Source organism: Channa argus, chromosome 13 (genome assembly GCF_033026475.1).
Source record: "Channa argus isolate prfri chromosome 13, Channa argus male v1.0, whole genome shotgun sequence".
Taxonomy (NCBI): domain Eukaryota; kingdom Metazoa; phylum Chordata; class Actinopteri; order Anabantiformes; family Channidae; genus Channa; species Channa argus.
Window position 1 is genome coordinate 27,246,817 of NC_090209.1, and position 17,560 is coordinate 27,264,376.

The following is a 17,560-nucleotide window of genomic DNA, read 5'->3' on the forward strand; positions in this document are numbered from 1 at the left end:
CTTTTAGGACTGGTCACAAATCTGTGGAGACACAGAGTACTTATGGACCTGGCAGTACTCACCATGAAGTAAATATTTGGTAACTAAGTACATTTAGCCCACCACTCTCAGGTTGGTAAAGTACTAAACGTATTTTATTTCCAGAGATTTCAGACACATCCAGTGTCTAAACAGAGACACATCTTCCTTTAAAAAAAAAAAGCATAAAATGTATCATGTTTTTCTGTTGATGTTTCAGCAAAATCTGAGCCTGAATCTTAATCACTCACAATCGTGTTTAATGAGAATAAAACATTTACAAAGAAGCAGACAAAAGAACAGAGTATTGCACAGAGAGCTCCTCTCACCACTGGCTATTTGTACATCAAATGCACCTTTGACCTGATTCACTCTCAGGTGCAGAAACCAAAGGCATCTGATTTAAGAAAACATTTTTAACCTTCAGCTCTAACAAACCTAGAGATAACAGTGAGAGAGGTCTCAAGACATGTGTCGATCCGTTTCTGAAAATTTGATTTTATGGGTAATTTCCAGGAAACTTCCATAATAAATTAAAATCTGCCACTGTTTACCTGTGAATCATAACACTTCCTGCAAGTGCTTGTAATTATAACCAAACTGTGTTATACTCACAATTTACAGCTAAATAACAATTTTTAAATATGAACGAGAACATTAGCTGGAAAATAACCTATGAAATAAATTATTAAGGGTAGAAGCAGACAGTCGTAATTAAGGTTTTGTACAAACTGTGGTTAAAGTGTTTGTTTAATTACAAACCTCAAATCCAGTATTTTGTTGCCAGTTTACAAAAATAAAAAAGATAAAATTCTGAATGAAGTCAGAATATCGTGAGAAAAAGCCATAATTTGCCTTAATTTTACAGCCCCACCAAAATATAAAGGATTTAAACAAAACTCATGTTGTGACTCTGCAGCTGATCAATTAAGACATATTATAAACAATTTCTTCAAACTATGAAAAATAACTTAGACCACAAAAAACTGCAGATTTTTGTTATTTTGTTTAGACAAAAACAAAAATTTAAAAATTTCAATTTTTTTTTAATTAACTTTTCGAATATCTCACTCTGAATTTTCAAAATAAAAGCATCTGCTGGTGACAAGTCACATTTTAAGGGGACTGAACAGACAACCTGCTGATGAGTTCTGATGATGATGATGAATATCAGCACCAATTTGCAGTGAGAAAATTAAAGCACAAATTCTTTTGTTTTGTTTTTTGCTTCTAAGTTATTTTGGCAGCTCTGGGCTGCCAAACAATTTTGCTGGATTCAACGATGAGTCCCACAAAGCACCACTGCTGCTGGAATCCGTGGCAACACACTAAACTGTTTCACACAGTCTTCCGTCCTCTTCATCACCTCCTGCTACTCTTAGCTCCATGGAGGGATCTCCTCTCCAAACTTGGCACAGTGAGCTGCATTTTTAGCTTCGTACACAACCTGAGCACAGAGAGAACCCACAAAAGAGAAAATGGAAACGTTTAATTTTTGTTCTGTTAAATTATGAAATTATGTTTAAACATCAGTGAAGCAGAAGAGGAAATATTACTGAATAAAATACTTCACGTAAAGGTCCAGTATTACAATTTTACTAATTGTTCAGAGAATTCAGTTTTTTTGAAACAAAAAACTGCCTCATTTGAATCTGTTCAAACTATTGTAATGTGACGAGGTGTAGTGTCTCTTTAAATGTCACATCCACAGGTGATGAGCTGCCTTCTGTAGTAAACACAAGTTTTAGTTAAAAGAATCTTTAAAGAGGCACAAAACCCTTCATATCCATGTACATCTGTGATTTGACTAAACAGCTGTAAGTCCTGGCAATAAATCGTAATAAAGTTTTTTTAGTTTTATATTAAATTATAAAATAGTACTACATTAATTTTAATTAATTAATTAATTAATCATGTGACATTAATACCTGGGGTGCACAGACAGGACTTACCTTGTTGTGGACATAGGCCTCACACAGGTAGCACCACACAGAGAGATCAGAGAAGCTCAGGACCAGTGGATGTTCAGACACAGTACCGTGATTCACCATGTGTCCTTTAACGTAACGACCACAGAACACCTGAGATTGAAAGAGAGGGCAGGTAAGACTACTGCATCATCAACAGGTGTGTTATTTGGTGAACAGGTGAGACAGGTGACCTGGTAGCAGTTGAGACAGATCCAGTTCTCAGCATCAGAGCCACAGTCCTGACATGGCAAGTAGACATCAAAACCTGAGGGGGGGACGGGTCTAACAGTGTCTAGATGAGGACACCAGGAGAGAGGGTCTACCACGTACATGGTGGTCTATGAACAGAAGTACATAGATTAGAGAGACAGGTTGGAGAGAGAGACATGTCAGTAGCACACAGACAGATTACTGACTCTGATTGTCTGTCCTCCACACATCAGGTTCAGATTTGTCTCAGGCTTTGACCAACCACATGCTCCCTCCAGTTCTGGCTCCACCCCTACTCCAACAGCAGCTGTGTCTGCCGTGGCAAAAACGTCTGATGCTGCCACAGCAACAGCCTATGAAGAGTCAAGAAGACAAATTAATAAAGGAAGCAAGTGAGTTGCATTTCTGTTGCACTTCTATTTTAATCAGATTTTAAACATAAGTTTTCTCCTATCCAATATGTTGCTGTAGGTTCATTTGTACTTCTCTCTGTGCTTTGTGTAAACTAACACATCCTGAACAGGTTCCCAAACGTTCCCCTAGTATGGACACAAACACAAGTGTCACACAAGACTCTGTGTGTTACTTTGCTACGTTTCCTGTGTAGACACAGTGGATGAATTGAATATAACTAGAAATACAAACACCAGTAATACAAATGTGCCTTTACTGGTACTAAAATACCTAACTGACTGAAATACTTCAGAGCATTTAGTACTCATTGGGAGCCTAAAGTACTCAACCAGTCTACTGTGTGCTGGTTGGCTTCTCTCATTCACCTGAGACAACATGCTGTCTGCTGATCGGTGTTTCTCAGTTGTGTCAACACTAGACTCCACCTCAGCTCCACTTTTATAAGCGTCCTCTGGGCTCCGGTGGACCTTTGGCCGGGCCCCGCCCACTGGAGTGGACGTAGCAGGTGTTTGATTGGCAGAGGTTTGACCGATTTCCAAATTGGCCAATCCTTGAGTAAGCTGCTCCAGGCTGCACTCCGTCTGATTGAAAGACAGTAACATGGTGGCTACACAGTTACAGATGTTTTTCTTTTATTCCAGATAAATCATATTTAACTTGTTCTAACCTTGATGTCCTCAGGTCCTATAGGAGGCAGCTGAGGTGTATCTGACTTTCTGCCTTTCCCTTTAGAACTGCATTTCCCACGATGCTTAGGGAAGGGCAGAGTTGTCCGCACAGACTCTGGGACTGAAAGACGGCACATAGACAGTTACAAAAATAAAAACACTACTAACAGAAATTAATAATCCCCCCCCCCATTTAAACTATTAAAATAGGAGGAATTAAATCACAATCAATAAAGTTATTTTAAGATAACATTTAAAAATTCAAGTATTACTGTAAAACAAATTAAAAAATGAAACTGAAAATGAAAAAATATTACATTTAAAGAAACAATTAAAACAGATGCTATTTAAATTAAAAATAAATATAAATACTGAACTGACCATTTATCCTCAGTGACCTCCAGTACGGGGCGTGATGTCGGATGACCTTATTGATCGTTGCCACGGCATCATGATGAGGTGGGGCCAGGGGGGTCACCAGCGAGGGAGGAGGATCTCCCAGCAACATGCTGGTGCACATTGCCATAGCGTCAGAGATGGACGACAGGTTGTAACCTCCCTGAGGAGAAAAACAGGTTGTTCTAAGTAGTCTGTACTTATATAGCACTCTTCTACATATTGGTACTCAAAGTGCTTTACACTGCTTTTCATTCACCCATTCACACTCACAATCTCACACACACACAGACACACACACTGATGGGGGAGTTGCGATGCAGCTGGCCAATGCTAAACCAGGAGTAACTAAGTTGGGGTTCAGTGTTTTGCTCAAGGACACTTTGACATGTGACTGGAGGAGCCGGGGATCTAACCTGCAACTGGGTGACTGGTGGACGACCGCACCACCTCCTCCACCACAGTCGCCCCAGACGTCATTAATATGAAATAAACTTTAAGCTGTCAACATGATTTCAGCTCAGGCCAAATCCATTTAGGTCCAGAAGTATGTGGACAGTGAGATATTTATGATCTTTTTGTTAACTACTGCGTTGGATCAACGTGCGCTTACAGTGTAGACTGTCAGATGGAGTATAAGGATTAAATTAAAAATGTTTATTCATAGACCTGAACCTAAGTGTATACAAAAGGAAAAGTTGAGCTAACTAATGGTTCATTTTATTTACTTGATTTTAAAATATTTTATTGATTAGTTGCTGGAGCTGAACATCATCTTTTTAGTCAAATCACTACAGCTTAATTTATTCGCATCATTTCAGTTTGGTTCACTTTTTTTCCATCTAATGTTGCATCACTACTCACCTCCAGAATGAGAAGTATCCTCCCCCCCGCCAGTGACATCAGCAGGTGTGTAAGGTGGGCGTATCCCTCTGGGGTCACGTGATACCCACCCAGAGGATCACCTTGAGCTGCATCAAACCCAGCCGACACTAGAACCAGACCTGGGTTAAACTGCAGAGAGAGGACCAACCAATTGAACAACTCCATCAGGTGTGACCGATGCGCTTATATTGTCTGGTGTGTGTGTGTATGGGTTTACCTCTGTAGCAATTGGCATGACAACACGGTGAAAGGCTGCAAGGTAATCAGAGTCACCCATTCTTCCTCCACTCCATGCCACATTGACGTTAAACCCCGCTCCCTTGCCAACGCCAACACGGTCAGGGGCAGCGTCCTCCGAAGACGGAAAGAAGATCCCATTGTCATAGCGATGGAGAGAAATGTACAGGACGCTGGTGGTGAAGGGAGAGTCATCACAACATTTACATTTAGTCATTTGGCAGATGCTTTTATCCAAAGCAGCTAAAAGTGAGGTACAAAGAAGTGAAAAATCAAAGTCAAGGAGAAAACATTAAAGCAAAGTGCTATGAGAAGAAATGTATTTGAATATTGGCAGTGAAGCTGCTGAGTGTGGAGAGTTCACATGCTCATTCCACCATTGTGAGACCAGTGAGCTGAAGAGTTTTCCTTGGTATTTTTTGTGTGATGAGAGGACCACAAGACACTGTTTGTCAGCAGATCACAGTGGGTGGGATGGATTGTAGACCTGGATGAGGGAGTTCACATAGGAAGGTGATGTTGAGTTGACTACTACTACTAAGTGAGAATCAGAGCTTTTAACCGGATAAGCGAGTTTTGACCAGGGAGTTGGGATGCATATTCAGAATGGTAGGGTCTGAGCTTAGACTTTGTGGGACAATTGCTGCTGCTGATGATGTTTTGTTTGTATCTGGCTGGGTCTAGACTAGAACTTATGTCTTGGAGTGGTTTAGCGGAAGAAAGAGACAGTGGAGTTATCATGTGGAAAACACAGGCAGGGATGCAGAGACCAAGGAAGAAAACTGCTAAGACACCTGCGAGACTTGAGGTTGTGGTGAAAAGTGTGGAAAGGGGTATGTGAAGGTCTATACAGAAAGGCAATGAGCTGAAAGATGACATGATCGGATAAATGTAGTGTGTGTGTGTGTGTGTGTGTGTGTGTGTGTGTGTGTGTGGACATGATCGTATAAATGTAGTGTGTGCGTACGTGCGTGATCGTGTGTGAAGGAGTGATTGAGATGTCTGTGTTGCAGTTTACGTGAGAATGAGGTCCAGGTGGTTGCCAGCCTTGTGGATTGGAGGAGTGGGCACCAGTTTTAGATTAATGACATCAGCAGAATAAATAAGCAATTCCTCACATTGGCTTCCTACTCCTTACCTGTCGTTGTCCTCAAACATGTGTTGTGTCCCATTGCCGTGGTGAACATCCCAGTCCACAATGAGGACTCTCAGTGGTGCATCAAGGGAGATTTTCTGGGCGTGGCGAGCGGCAAGTGCTGCCGTGTTGAAGAAACAGAAACCACAGGGAGAGTCTCTTTCGGCATGGTGACCGGGAGGACGAATGATCGCCACGGCGTTGCTCACCTGGACAGAAATGTTTTTTTTTTCTCTTACAAACACTCATCAGTAGATGTTAGTTTTCAGTTTACTTTGCATAATACACAAAATATCAATTTAATCAAGTCATTTTGACAAAAAAACTAAAACTAACAAAAAAAAAAGGTAGTTTGAGAAGAGACAGAGTTTTGAGTTGCAGCATTATTTGTGTTTACAACCTGCAGCTGTAAACCTGAAAGTGACAACCTCAAAGAACTAATTGTTCTAAATATGCTCAGAATAAACATTAAAATTAAATGTACTGTATACTGTACATTACTCTCTAACAGAAGATCACACATTATCAGCCCACAAAAAACGTTTTGCTCTAAATTTAACCGGTCCAGGTTCAACTAAACTCTTATTTCTGTGTCTGTGACTAGTTCACAGACCTTTCCGACTATTCCCCACATCTCTAAAACTAGTCGCAAGACTTTTGTAACTGGTCCTCAGACCTTTGCAACTATTCTGTGTATGTCACATCTTGTACTGTAGCCTACAAGTGTGTGTTACCTGTCCAGTCAGGACCCTCTCCACCGCATTGAAGCAGCCTCCTGCAGCGAGCTGAGCAGACTGGAAGCTCTGGTTGTTGATGTAGATGGAGTTAAACTTTTCACCTAGTTTGTACAGATCTCTAGGCTTCATCTCTGCTGTGTTCTTCATCTGCTGAATGTGCTGTTCGCTAAACACACACACACACACACACACAAACTCAAAGCTGTGAGTTATTGGACAGACACTAAGTAGTAGCAGTGCACAAATGATACCCAGATCTCAACTTCTGCGACAGGACGAAATAGTTTGATGTACAGTAGTAATTACACTAATATTTTTTTCTGTAGGAAAATTCTGGTAATCCAGCTCCTTTCAGACATCCCAGAGTTGAGGCATTTTAACATCTGTCCCAAATTCCAAGAAATTCCTCAAAGACACAGACAAAATAAAAAGTACAAAACACAAACAGCAAAATTTCACAGAAAGAATAAGTGAGTTACATCTCTATGCACCAGGTGTGGTTTCATTTAAGGCAGTAATACCTGAGGTAATGAAGGACAGTTTAAAGGTCATATCAAGGCAACAGTTTAATCTGTGCATCAATGATAATTAATTACCTATGACAGAGGGACAGCTCCTCCTCCGTTGCCAAACGAGCTGGTATACGCTGGCAACGATCAACCAACCCCAGCTGCTCATGTTTGGAGAAGATTTTGGAGATTCTCTGTGGCTGCTCAGGATGGTGTCTGTGGAGATGCTTTATTATCATATATCATCATGTTTACAGAAGCTGTAGCATAGAGCAGGTGACTCACCTGTCCCACATGTTCAGGTGTTCCATCATCCTCTGATCATAAACCAGACCTGTTGTTGTGGCAACAGAGGGAGCAGGCCTGCTCTGTTTTGTGCTTTCCTCACTGGCTGTTGTTCTGAGAATACAACTCTCAGCAATTAGGAAGCCTTCTGCACAAAAAAACAGGGAGAGAAGTACACAGACTAAACCACGGAGCACAAAAAGACATACATAGACATGCCAAATTTGGTGAGGTCTGTCTTCTGAGTTTGATGTTGATGTTATAACACTGTGGTGTAGTTTTTTTACACCCTAACAATAGCTTTTTACTTGTAGGCATTGTATTTCAGTTTCCAACAATCCAGTAGTGTTTATCTATGAACAAAACATTTAAGTGTCATTACCATCTGTTTGTCTCCATATTTATTTTGTTATAATCCAAAGCCAGAGAAAAAAATCCTATTGACTTTATGTTGAGGGCAACAGGGACATGCTAACTTCTGGGTTAGCCCACAAACAAATAATCATATAGCACTCTATGATGGACAGGAAGGACTAAAGAAGCAAGGACATGTGAGAGCGTTTCTGTCTTAGTCTTACCCAGAACCTGTAGAGAGGTCCAGTGTGGATATAGAGCAGTGGTGGTCTGAGAGATTGACTGCAGAGCACTAACAGAGAGAGACATTATAAGTACAGAGTGTGCTCAGTTGGAATCATGGCTGAAAAAACATAATTAATGTTTACTGACACATTAAGGGTGTGTAATATTGTTAGACCCCAGGTCATATTTTACCAAATATGTGTTCTAATGGCCCTGCTGTGAGAGTAAGAGCTCTGTTTCCATCACTGTCAATTTCAGGATTCATGCCAGGATTCAAGTGTCCACAGCTAGGAGGGCTACTGAGACTAAGGTGTGACTCAGCTTAAATGGATGAAACCATAAGACTCAAAAGACAATCTGTCTGGAATTAGCTGTAAATCTTTTGACTCGGCTGTGACTGTGACCAAGGTGTGAACTGGCTGTCACTGTAACTCACATGTGGATGAGCTGTTACTCAGGTGTGACTTAGCTGTGACTCTGACACCATTGTGATTGTGACTCAGGTGTGACTCTACTCGGCCGTATCTGTGGCTGTGACTTGGATATTACCTGTCAGAAGGAGCAGTGGGCTGGGTCAGAGGGGGACATGCCCCCCCAACAAGAGCTCTGACACAGGCTGCAGCACTCTCTGCTGTCGACTGCAGATTATAACCTCCCTATAAACAAACACAAAGTTCACATAAACCTTTAACCCCTCCTTGGACCAGCACTGCACAGCTGGGGATGGAAATGGGCTGTAGGGGTTCAGTGTCTTGCCCAGAGACACTGGGGATCGAACGACTGACCCTGTGGTCCGTGGAAAACTGCCTTACCAACTGAACTACTGCCTCCCCTAAATAACTTTTATTGAACATCAGTTGTTTTAAAGAATGATGCATCTATGTGTGTGTTGAGTTGAGTGTGTACGAGTCTTGATCTTACTGACATGTGTTGTTACACTCACACTCATATGAACATAAAAATAAAAAGGTTACTGCAGTGCATCCATAACAAAACCTTGTGTGAGAAATTAAGACGGGTGTGACAGAGAAATATCAGTACTATTTCAGTATAACAAATACATTAATCATTTGAAAGTACTGTAAAGTAGTGAATACATAAAGAAACCAAGGAGATACCATGGACACCAAAAGGAAATCTCTTTAATCCACTCCTGTGGAAGCAAGATCAAATGTTTATGGTGGGCTTGTATAGCTGGCTACTCACCCTTGGAGTGAGGCAAGAAAATGTACAATGTGTATGTATTAATGAGGAAAGGGAGGGTTACGATTCTTTACTTGTCCCACTGAGATTTTAACCCTAATATCTAACTAAAAATGTCTAGAAAAAAAATACCTAATGTATCGACCTGCTGTCAAATAAAACATTTGTGTTGAATTAATAATTCAAAAGGATTGTCAAAATCTAAAAATCCGATTATGTAGGCCCTCTACTATCAAACTAGAGCAAATAATTAATAGATTTTAATCTTATTTCCTGTTTTGTTAGGAAGATTTTCAGGTTCACATGATATTAGTTATGTAAATGTACCTTTGGTTCTTTAGAATAAAAAAAAAAAGAAAAAGAAAAAAGATACAATTACCTCGAGAGCAAGAATGAGTCGACCTTCTGCCAAGCTCATCAACATGTGAGTCAGAATGTGGAAACACTGTGGGCTCACAACCATTTCCCCCTGAACACACAAACAGAGTTACATTTGACATCATTAATTAATTCAGTAATAAAAATCATCACCACTGACCTCAGGTCTGTACCTTCTCATCACCGACTGCAGCATCGAATCCGGCAGAGACCAGAACTAGCTGAGGCTGAAACTGAATACACACATGCACAGGTCATTAGTAGATTTATTACTACTGTGGAGTTAGGAAAATTTTAATTAGTCCAGTACAACAGCCAGAGACAGGGCTGGATATTAAACTTGGATACTTTTATGGTATGGTCCAAACTGCTTGAATCCTATTCTGAACTGAAATTGACTAATGCCTTATTTGATATCAAAGTTTGTGTTGTGAACGTGACACACCATTTAGGCAGCAGGTACTGAGTGAGATTGGCAGATATGAAATTATAGTGTCTCTCCCTCACAAACAGACACACACACACACACACACACACACAACATGGACAATGCAGTTAACATAGAAAGCTTACTGTTTAACCACACTCAAACAAGAGTTGTATGTACAATATTGGTCATCCACACCCAAACACCCCCCTCCCTTTGCCAGATCTACCTCCTTATTAGAGAGGACCTCAGTAAGAAATAGTAACTAATTTCTATATTCTTTTTTTGTTCTGAAGCTTCACCCAGTCATTAATGTTGAGTCATGAGTTTTAATTTCATGTAAAGCTAAAACTAAGTGAGTCTTTTTCAACAGTCCTTCAGTAAATCCTCCTTCATAAAGATGAAAACTGTTTTCAGTGGGAAATGCCAAAGTGCTAAATAAATAAAACTTCTTGTTTTTCCCCTCCACAAAAAAACCACACACAAAACTTAACTTATTTCAACATTTGATGTGTCTGTGTTATTTACAATAAAAGAATATTGCATTCTTTTTTATTTACATTTTACACAACACCTCTAGAAATAAATGTGTGTGTGTATGCCTGTGTTACCTCGTAGGCTACAGGCAGCAGCAGTTGTTGAAAAGCAGCAATATAATCAGCATCTGTCATCCCCGTCTCAACAAAACAGAAGAAACAGAAATACTGACGTCAAACTGAGATTTACACAATCTCTTCCAGGCTCACATCCTAGACCAGGCTCACATCCTACAATCAACAGGAAAACAGCTACACCTGGACACTTACCTGAGACCTACAGGACACAAAATGGGGAAAGAATAAAAAGAATAAATTTACTAAAAACAGAACAAAATAATAAAAAGGATAAACACAATCTGCACAGATAATCCTGCAGAGACAGTGGGGACAAGCAGAACTGTTGTCCTGATCTGAGATCTGAGATCCACAAACACTTATTGAGTGTATACCAGTGAGCCATAGGCATCCTGGCTTCTTATAGTGTAGCTCCCTGCAGCAGCTACATATTGGTGTGAGAATGCACCTTGTTCCAGGGCAGGTTGATACTTCTTCCTTCAGCTCGTCCACTGCCGACAAACTGACAGTCCGACTCTGGGAGGTGAGGCCAGAAGGAACCGTGCTCGTACCTGTGGATGCTGAAGTACAACACACTGCAACACACAAAGATAGAGCTTTAATATCAAAGACCTGAGCTCTGGTGGTTGGTTCTCAGAGACTGGAGCAAAAACAAAGTGAAGTTTACTTGGGGTCTTCCTGGAACCGGTACTGGATTCCCTGACCGTGATGAACATCCCAGTCCACTATCAGCACCCTCAAACACACACACAGAAATATTTTTTAAGAGTGTATATAGTGATCTTCTCTGAACTAAGAGGCAAAGAAAACCACTTGACCTCTTGTTACATCACAATTTACAAAATGGTCATATCGAGGCATCATGGTGGTTCACATGGAACCAGTCTGAAACCCACAATGTGAAGGTACTGAGCTTCAGTGACTAATCAGAGAGTGCTGTGAGGAGGATCTTGCAGTTCACTATGTCTAAGGCTCCTGATACATGAAGAAGGATTAAAACAGAACACTGATATTCACACATTTCAATGTGTCAGATATATAATTAATAAACATTTAGACCTGTCTGCACAAAAATATAAGAAGTGGACCAGTATCAAAGCCAAAAAAGTCCCTAGTTTAATTATTAAGAAGCAGAGTACTGTACCGTGTGTATAATCCGTTATATTCAGATAAAATGAAATACTGTAAAATCCATGCATCCATTATCCAAAACACATATTGATATTTAAACAATTTACTCTTTAGTTTCTAGAAAAGTTGTAACAATGCGAAACATGTGAAGCAGCCAAGAATACAATTATATAAATGACTTCACATGTTTATGTAGATATAAACCGTACAATGTAATTTGCTTTGAAAAATATCCGCACATGTTGAATTTGATGGTAGATTTTATTGATCCTATTCTGTCACCTACCTCCTAACTGAGTGTCTGGTCTGAGCGTACCGAGCTGCAATCGCCACGTTGTTAAAGACACAGAAACCATTGGACTGGTTACACTGAGCGTGATGACCTGGAGGTCTGAGACACAGAAGAAGAAGAGACATTTAAGTGACCAAACAAGCCGATGGAGAGTCACCTGAATGTGTGATGAGAAACCTTAATTTTTACCTGATGATGGCAAATCCGTTCCTGAGTTCAGAGGTCATCACCTTATCAACAAGCTGCAAGACTGAACCCACCGCCAACACACACACCTGGTAGGACTCCTGCATGTGGACACAAACACATATTATTTATTATTCATATTATTTTTTGATTAAGGTCACTTTATTTTCAGAATATTCATCTGAGATTCATTTGTGTCTCAGGGAACATTAACTGAACATCACCACACATTCTACAACCACAATCACAGACACAGAGTATCTGATATTTATTCCCTCAGACCTGCTGAAAACTCTGATTTAGCAAATAGACTGAGGAAGAAAGTTTGTTTGATTCTGTTCAGTTGAACTTGTGACCAGAAATCTTCTATTGAATGGTATACACATGTTTCTGCAGTGTAATAATATCTTGTCTGGACTTCACACCTTCAAATATCTAAGGTTTATATTGGAATCTAAAGCAAGTTAAGGGTTGTTTTCTTACAGGATGAAGATAAACAGAATCATATTTCTCAGACAGAGTACGGAGTTCAGTTTCTGACATCATCTGAGTTGACTTTATCAGGTCCACGTATTGTTTCCTGCAAATGCAAAACAGAGCAGAACAAACTTGCAGATTAATATAAAAAACAACAGCTGCAGCAAAGACAGTAACATTCAGAACAACAGAGCAGAGTTTTATTGTCACAAAAAGTTGTAAGTGGACTCACATGTGAGCGAGCAGCAACTCTTCTTCTGTTGCTTCTCTGGGCTGAAACACAAACACACAATAAATCTAACGAATAAGCGACAACAGTGCATGTCATCATAATGTGATTTCTAATAACTGATAAATAAATAATAAATAATACATATAATAAATGATTATAAAACACTGAATCACAACACTGCTTTGATTTATTATTTTCCATTCTAGTTCTCCTTCTGATAGCTGATTTTCCATGTCTGACAACTGCATATATGTGCAGGACACTGTAATAACATGAACCAACAGACAGAAGGTCAAACCTCGACTCTGATACAGTGAGACAGCAGCTCCTGTCTCTCCAGCTCTTTCATGATGGCCATCACCCTGTCAGGACTCTCTGGATGACTGAAAAACAACAGAGTAAAAACACTCAGGATACAAAAACACCACCACACGTATTTAAATGAACTGATGAGTTATAGCAGACATGTAAATTGTTACCTGGGCTCCCACAAGTTCTTATGATGAGTGAATATCTCAGAGTAAACCAGACCTGTTCCTCTGACTGCTGAACTTCTTGAAAGAGCCTACAGACACACACACACACACACACACACACACACACACACACACACACACACACACACACACACTCAAAGCTGTGACTCAGAGTTATTGGACAGACACTAAGTAGCAGCAGTGCACAAATGATGAACACACACACCATGATTCTCATCAGCAGCACCCCGTGTTTCCGATGTAAACACTGAAACTCTGAATAGAAGGTTCACTCTCTGGTCTGAAACATTCATATGACTGTACCTTCAGTGCTTCTTTTGTTTTGATTGTTCCTTAAAACCACATGAAAATCCATTTTACAATGTTTCTGTGGTCATATAAGCTATAGAATGACAGACAACTGCCACATACAACTACAGAGAAACAAAAAAACAACCACAAAGACCTGCACAACAGCTACAAAGTGACAGAAACAACTACAAAGAGACCAAATAAGAGATAGAAACAAGGTGACACAAAAAACTACAAACATAGACACAAGAAAGTTATCAATACAGACAAATATAGCAGAAAATACATAGATGCCAAAATGTACAGAATACGACAGCAATAAAGAGAAAACAAAAGCACAAAGAGACACAAAACAACAAGAAAAAGTATAATTACATGTAAACATTAAACCCGTCGTCCACTATCATACAAAACTGTGTATATTAACCTGCAGCAACAGTGAAAATCCAGTAGAAAAGTAAAAAGTTGAGATTAATAGAGTCTTGTTTACCAGGGCCTGCAGGCTGTCGCTCAGCTCCTCTTCTTTCTCCTTCCTGTTTCTCTCCATTCTTCCTCTCCTTTTAACCTCCTGCAGAATGTTTCCTCCTCTAGCATCGTTTCCTTTGGTGCTACTGCCCTAAAAACACAAACATGAACATTTTACTCGAATCAAAGCCTTTGGATGAAACTCCTGAGTCTGAAAGAAAAACCTCAGCTTCCTGACACAACTCTGAAATGAAGACACTGAGAAAGGGTTGAAGAGAAAAAAGAAAGAGGGAGGGCTTGTTGTTGTTTCAGTGTGACTCAGCAAAGTTAGAAAAGTGTAAAACATTTATCTATTAGCAAAATTATAACATGGACTGGAAACAGACATAGGTCAAACTCTAGCTGAGTGAAAGATTTAGTTTGTCTCTAAAATTAAAGAGTTTAGAACAACAACAAAAGACACTAATGACAGCTCTACACACTTGTGTTTTGGTGGTTCGTGGGGTGTTCAGAAGCTCTCACAGTAACACTAATGTTGGTAACATAAACACGTCTGGTTTTAATTGTTCATTATAATCAAATCTAATGAGCTGAGTCAATATTTTTTATAATGTTTGACTTAACAATTATTTTTTCAATTTATGAAAGCAACAGCTCAGCAGCCACAGCATCTTTATTGAGGAGACAAAAAAGGTGTTGGGGGAAGTTTGGCTGATGACTGACAAGCAGTAGACTGATGTCGTGCACTGAATATAGTGGCAAAAAAAAGTATGTGAACCCTTTGGAGTTGGCTGGTTTTCCTGTGTTCTTCCCAAACAATTAATACCCTAGTTTCATCAGCCCACCAAACATTTTCCCAGTAGTGCTGTCAAGTGTCTAGAGTATTACTTCAGACACTCTGCAAAGTTAAGAACATCTATGCTTCCCATTAATAACCTCCACTGCACAGGCCCCACTTTATCTCTATCTTAGTGTTTCCCATTTATCATGTGTATCAAATTATATCTGAGATAAGTGCAGTGCATTACTTGCTTAGCTGCTCTTGTTGCTGTGCTGTCCCCCAAGTCATTAACAAACATGTACAGAGTCTCTGCATATTAACTGCATGTTGCAGTTATTGTGTGATTTATCTGCTAGAGTGGATTATATTAATGTTAATTACTCAGTTTCAACACTGTATGTTTGTTACTAAGAATAAAACACACGATGTGATTTATCTGGTTTATTTAGAAACTTTTCAGCTCAGTGGTCCCGTGATGGTGGAACGAGCTACAAAACCCTGTACATTCAAACATATTGTGTTCATTGGTAAATGTTAAAGATGCAACATTTAAGATTAATAAATACACAAAGACATATTTTACAGATTTCTTTGTTTTGTACTTTTGCTTTTTGTCCTGCACACCTGTGTGGGAATTATGAGCTCGTGGTTTATTAATATTCACACTAACCAACCTGAGGAGAGAGACGAGGAGATCTTCTCACGGACTTCAGTCCAGACCCTGGAGGATCTGATCCAGACGGCATGCTGACCCACCTGGAACAAAAACAACCCAACTGATTTAAACATGTTCATACACAATCAGCTTTAGTGAAACTGAAATGTTCAGTGAAAACTACAATACTATTGAAATAGACCACTTTGTTCTCTGAGTGCTTTAATTGTGGTTCCCAGAGTTTCCAAAAATAGAACAAGAGGAAGGAACCTCTTGTTCCTGAACCTCTTGGTTGTCTGTGTATGTGTCCAGGACCTGTCCAGGTCCACCCTCCTTCTTGCTCAATGACTCCTATTACTCCCAACAGGAAAAGCAGTTTAGAAGATACAGAGATGATGATACAAATTTATCGCCGTTTATAAATGAATAATTATTAGTTCATTAATCATTATATCTTAGTGATATTATACACTGTCTGTCAGCAGGAGAATGTTAACTCTGCAAACAAAAAAACTACACCAAATACATGTATATGTATGGTTTTTCTGTACTGATGGGGGCTACTGAATGTTGCAGATGCCCCTTAGATTTAATGTTAAACTGTCACGGAAACAGGATTGGGAGTGGAACCTGTAACAGAAGCAGAACTGGTCTCAGTCAGTGATTCCTGTCAATTGTCCTGCGGCAGAGCTAAGCCGTTAGCCTGTGTTAGCTAACGGATGCGCAATAATATTTAATGCAACAAAAGCTATAAACTAGAAAAATCCAGACTCACGGCGACTGATTCTTCTTCTCCTTCAAACCTTCACACACAATCACATGAATTCGGACTTTACAGCAGCTTTGATGTTTTTCCTTTTCCTGCTGAGCGCCAACTTTCCTTCTGTCGCAAACATATGACGTACGTGGGCCGTGGGCGTTAGTTCCTAAGACTTGGGAGAAGTACCATTATATTGGTAAACATAGTAACTGTTTGTTAAAAATAAAGATTTGTTTAAAACTATAACATATACCGGCATTCAAATAAAATGTTAAAATCTTACTATGAGACTGTGTATTTAGGCTTTCCACAAGGTTCTACAATAACTTCTCTCGTTTATTAAATTATGCTAAAAATGAAATTCCTTTCTGTAAAGGAGCAAGTAGTTACATTTTGTATTACAGCCGGTCTTGAAAATCCTCCCAAAACGCTTAAGAGTAGAAATCATAAGAAATTGGTGATCTAGAGTATCAACTTCATTATCAAAATCTGCAATGACTTCTGTACTACCAAATCTTGGAAACCAACGTCTACCGTCAGGGTGCAGGGAGGAGGAGGCGCGGTCCGGTGACGTAGCGAAAGAAAATAAATCTAAAAAGAATATATATGTATAAGTAAAATATACACATATATACATATATACATACATACATGCAGACAGGTCCAATTCCCCAGTTAAATCATCACTTCTTCACTTCTTCTGCTCCTCTTGGAGCAACAGGAGAAGTAATGATGGTGTTCAGTGGTGGGTGATTTTGTTCTTATTTAGTGAGATGAATAAGACACTGAATCGGTAACACATTCCTACTGTAACAATGTTAATGCTCTGCCTTTGTGTTTTAGTCACATCTTTATCCTCCTCCTCACTCCTTTTCTTTTCCTGCTGTGACTTTTAACCTGGAGAACTGACTGATATGAACTCATCTTACTTACAACTCTGCGGTGAAACTGTACAAAGCAACAGACACCATAAAACATCATCATCTTTAATGAAGAATTTGTGAAGCGACTGTGGCGCAGGAAGGTAGAGCGGTCGTCCACCAATCCTGCAGTTGTTGGTGCGATCGCCAGCTGCTCGGGTCACGTGTCGAAGTGTCCTTGAGCAAGACACTGAACCCCAACTTAGTT

General features: G+C 39.7%; 1 protein-coding gene across 2 annotated transcripts; it reads right to left on the minus strand.

Annotated features, from left to right (window-relative positions):
- Positions 1 to 255: 255 nt before the first annotated feature.
- Positions 256 to 16,578, minus strand: hdac6 (histone deacetylase 6). Of its 2 annotated transcripts, XM_067526403.1 has the most exons (29): positions 16,448 to 16,543; positions 15,692 to 15,773; positions 14,262 to 14,387; positions 13,463 to 13,548; positions 13,282 to 13,366; positions 12,984 to 13,024; positions 12,758 to 12,854; positions 12,278 to 12,375; positions 12,083 to 12,187; positions 11,333 to 11,401; positions 11,114 to 11,240; positions 10,663 to 10,728; positions 9,798 to 9,857; positions 9,626 to 9,715; positions 8,593 to 8,699; positions 8,043 to 8,110; positions 7,465 to 7,612; positions 7,267 to 7,395; positions 6,668 to 6,836; positions 5,937 to 6,142; positions 4,779 to 4,971; positions 4,541 to 4,690; positions 3,662 to 3,839; positions 3,280 to 3,401; positions 2,978 to 3,193; positions 2,405 to 2,551; positions 2,180 to 2,326; positions 1,971 to 2,099; positions 256 to 1,465 (listed from the first exon to the last, which is right to left on the minus strand). In XM_067526403.1, the coding sequence occupies exons 2-29, from the start codon at positions 15,761 to 15,763 to the stop codon at positions 1,397 to 1,399; spliced, it is 3,300 nt and encodes a 1,099-aa protein (XP_067382504.1). In that variant the 5' UTR covers positions 15,764 to 15,773; positions 16,448 to 16,543; the 3' UTR covers positions 256 to 1,396. The 2 variants fall into 2 exon arrangements, with proteins under 2 accessions (XP_067382504.1, XP_067382503.1); XM_067526402.1 differs by lacking the exon at positions 11,333 to 11,401 and having other exon boundaries at positions 16,448 to 16,578.
- Between the last annotated feature and the right edge of the window lie 982 nt (positions 16,579 to 17,560).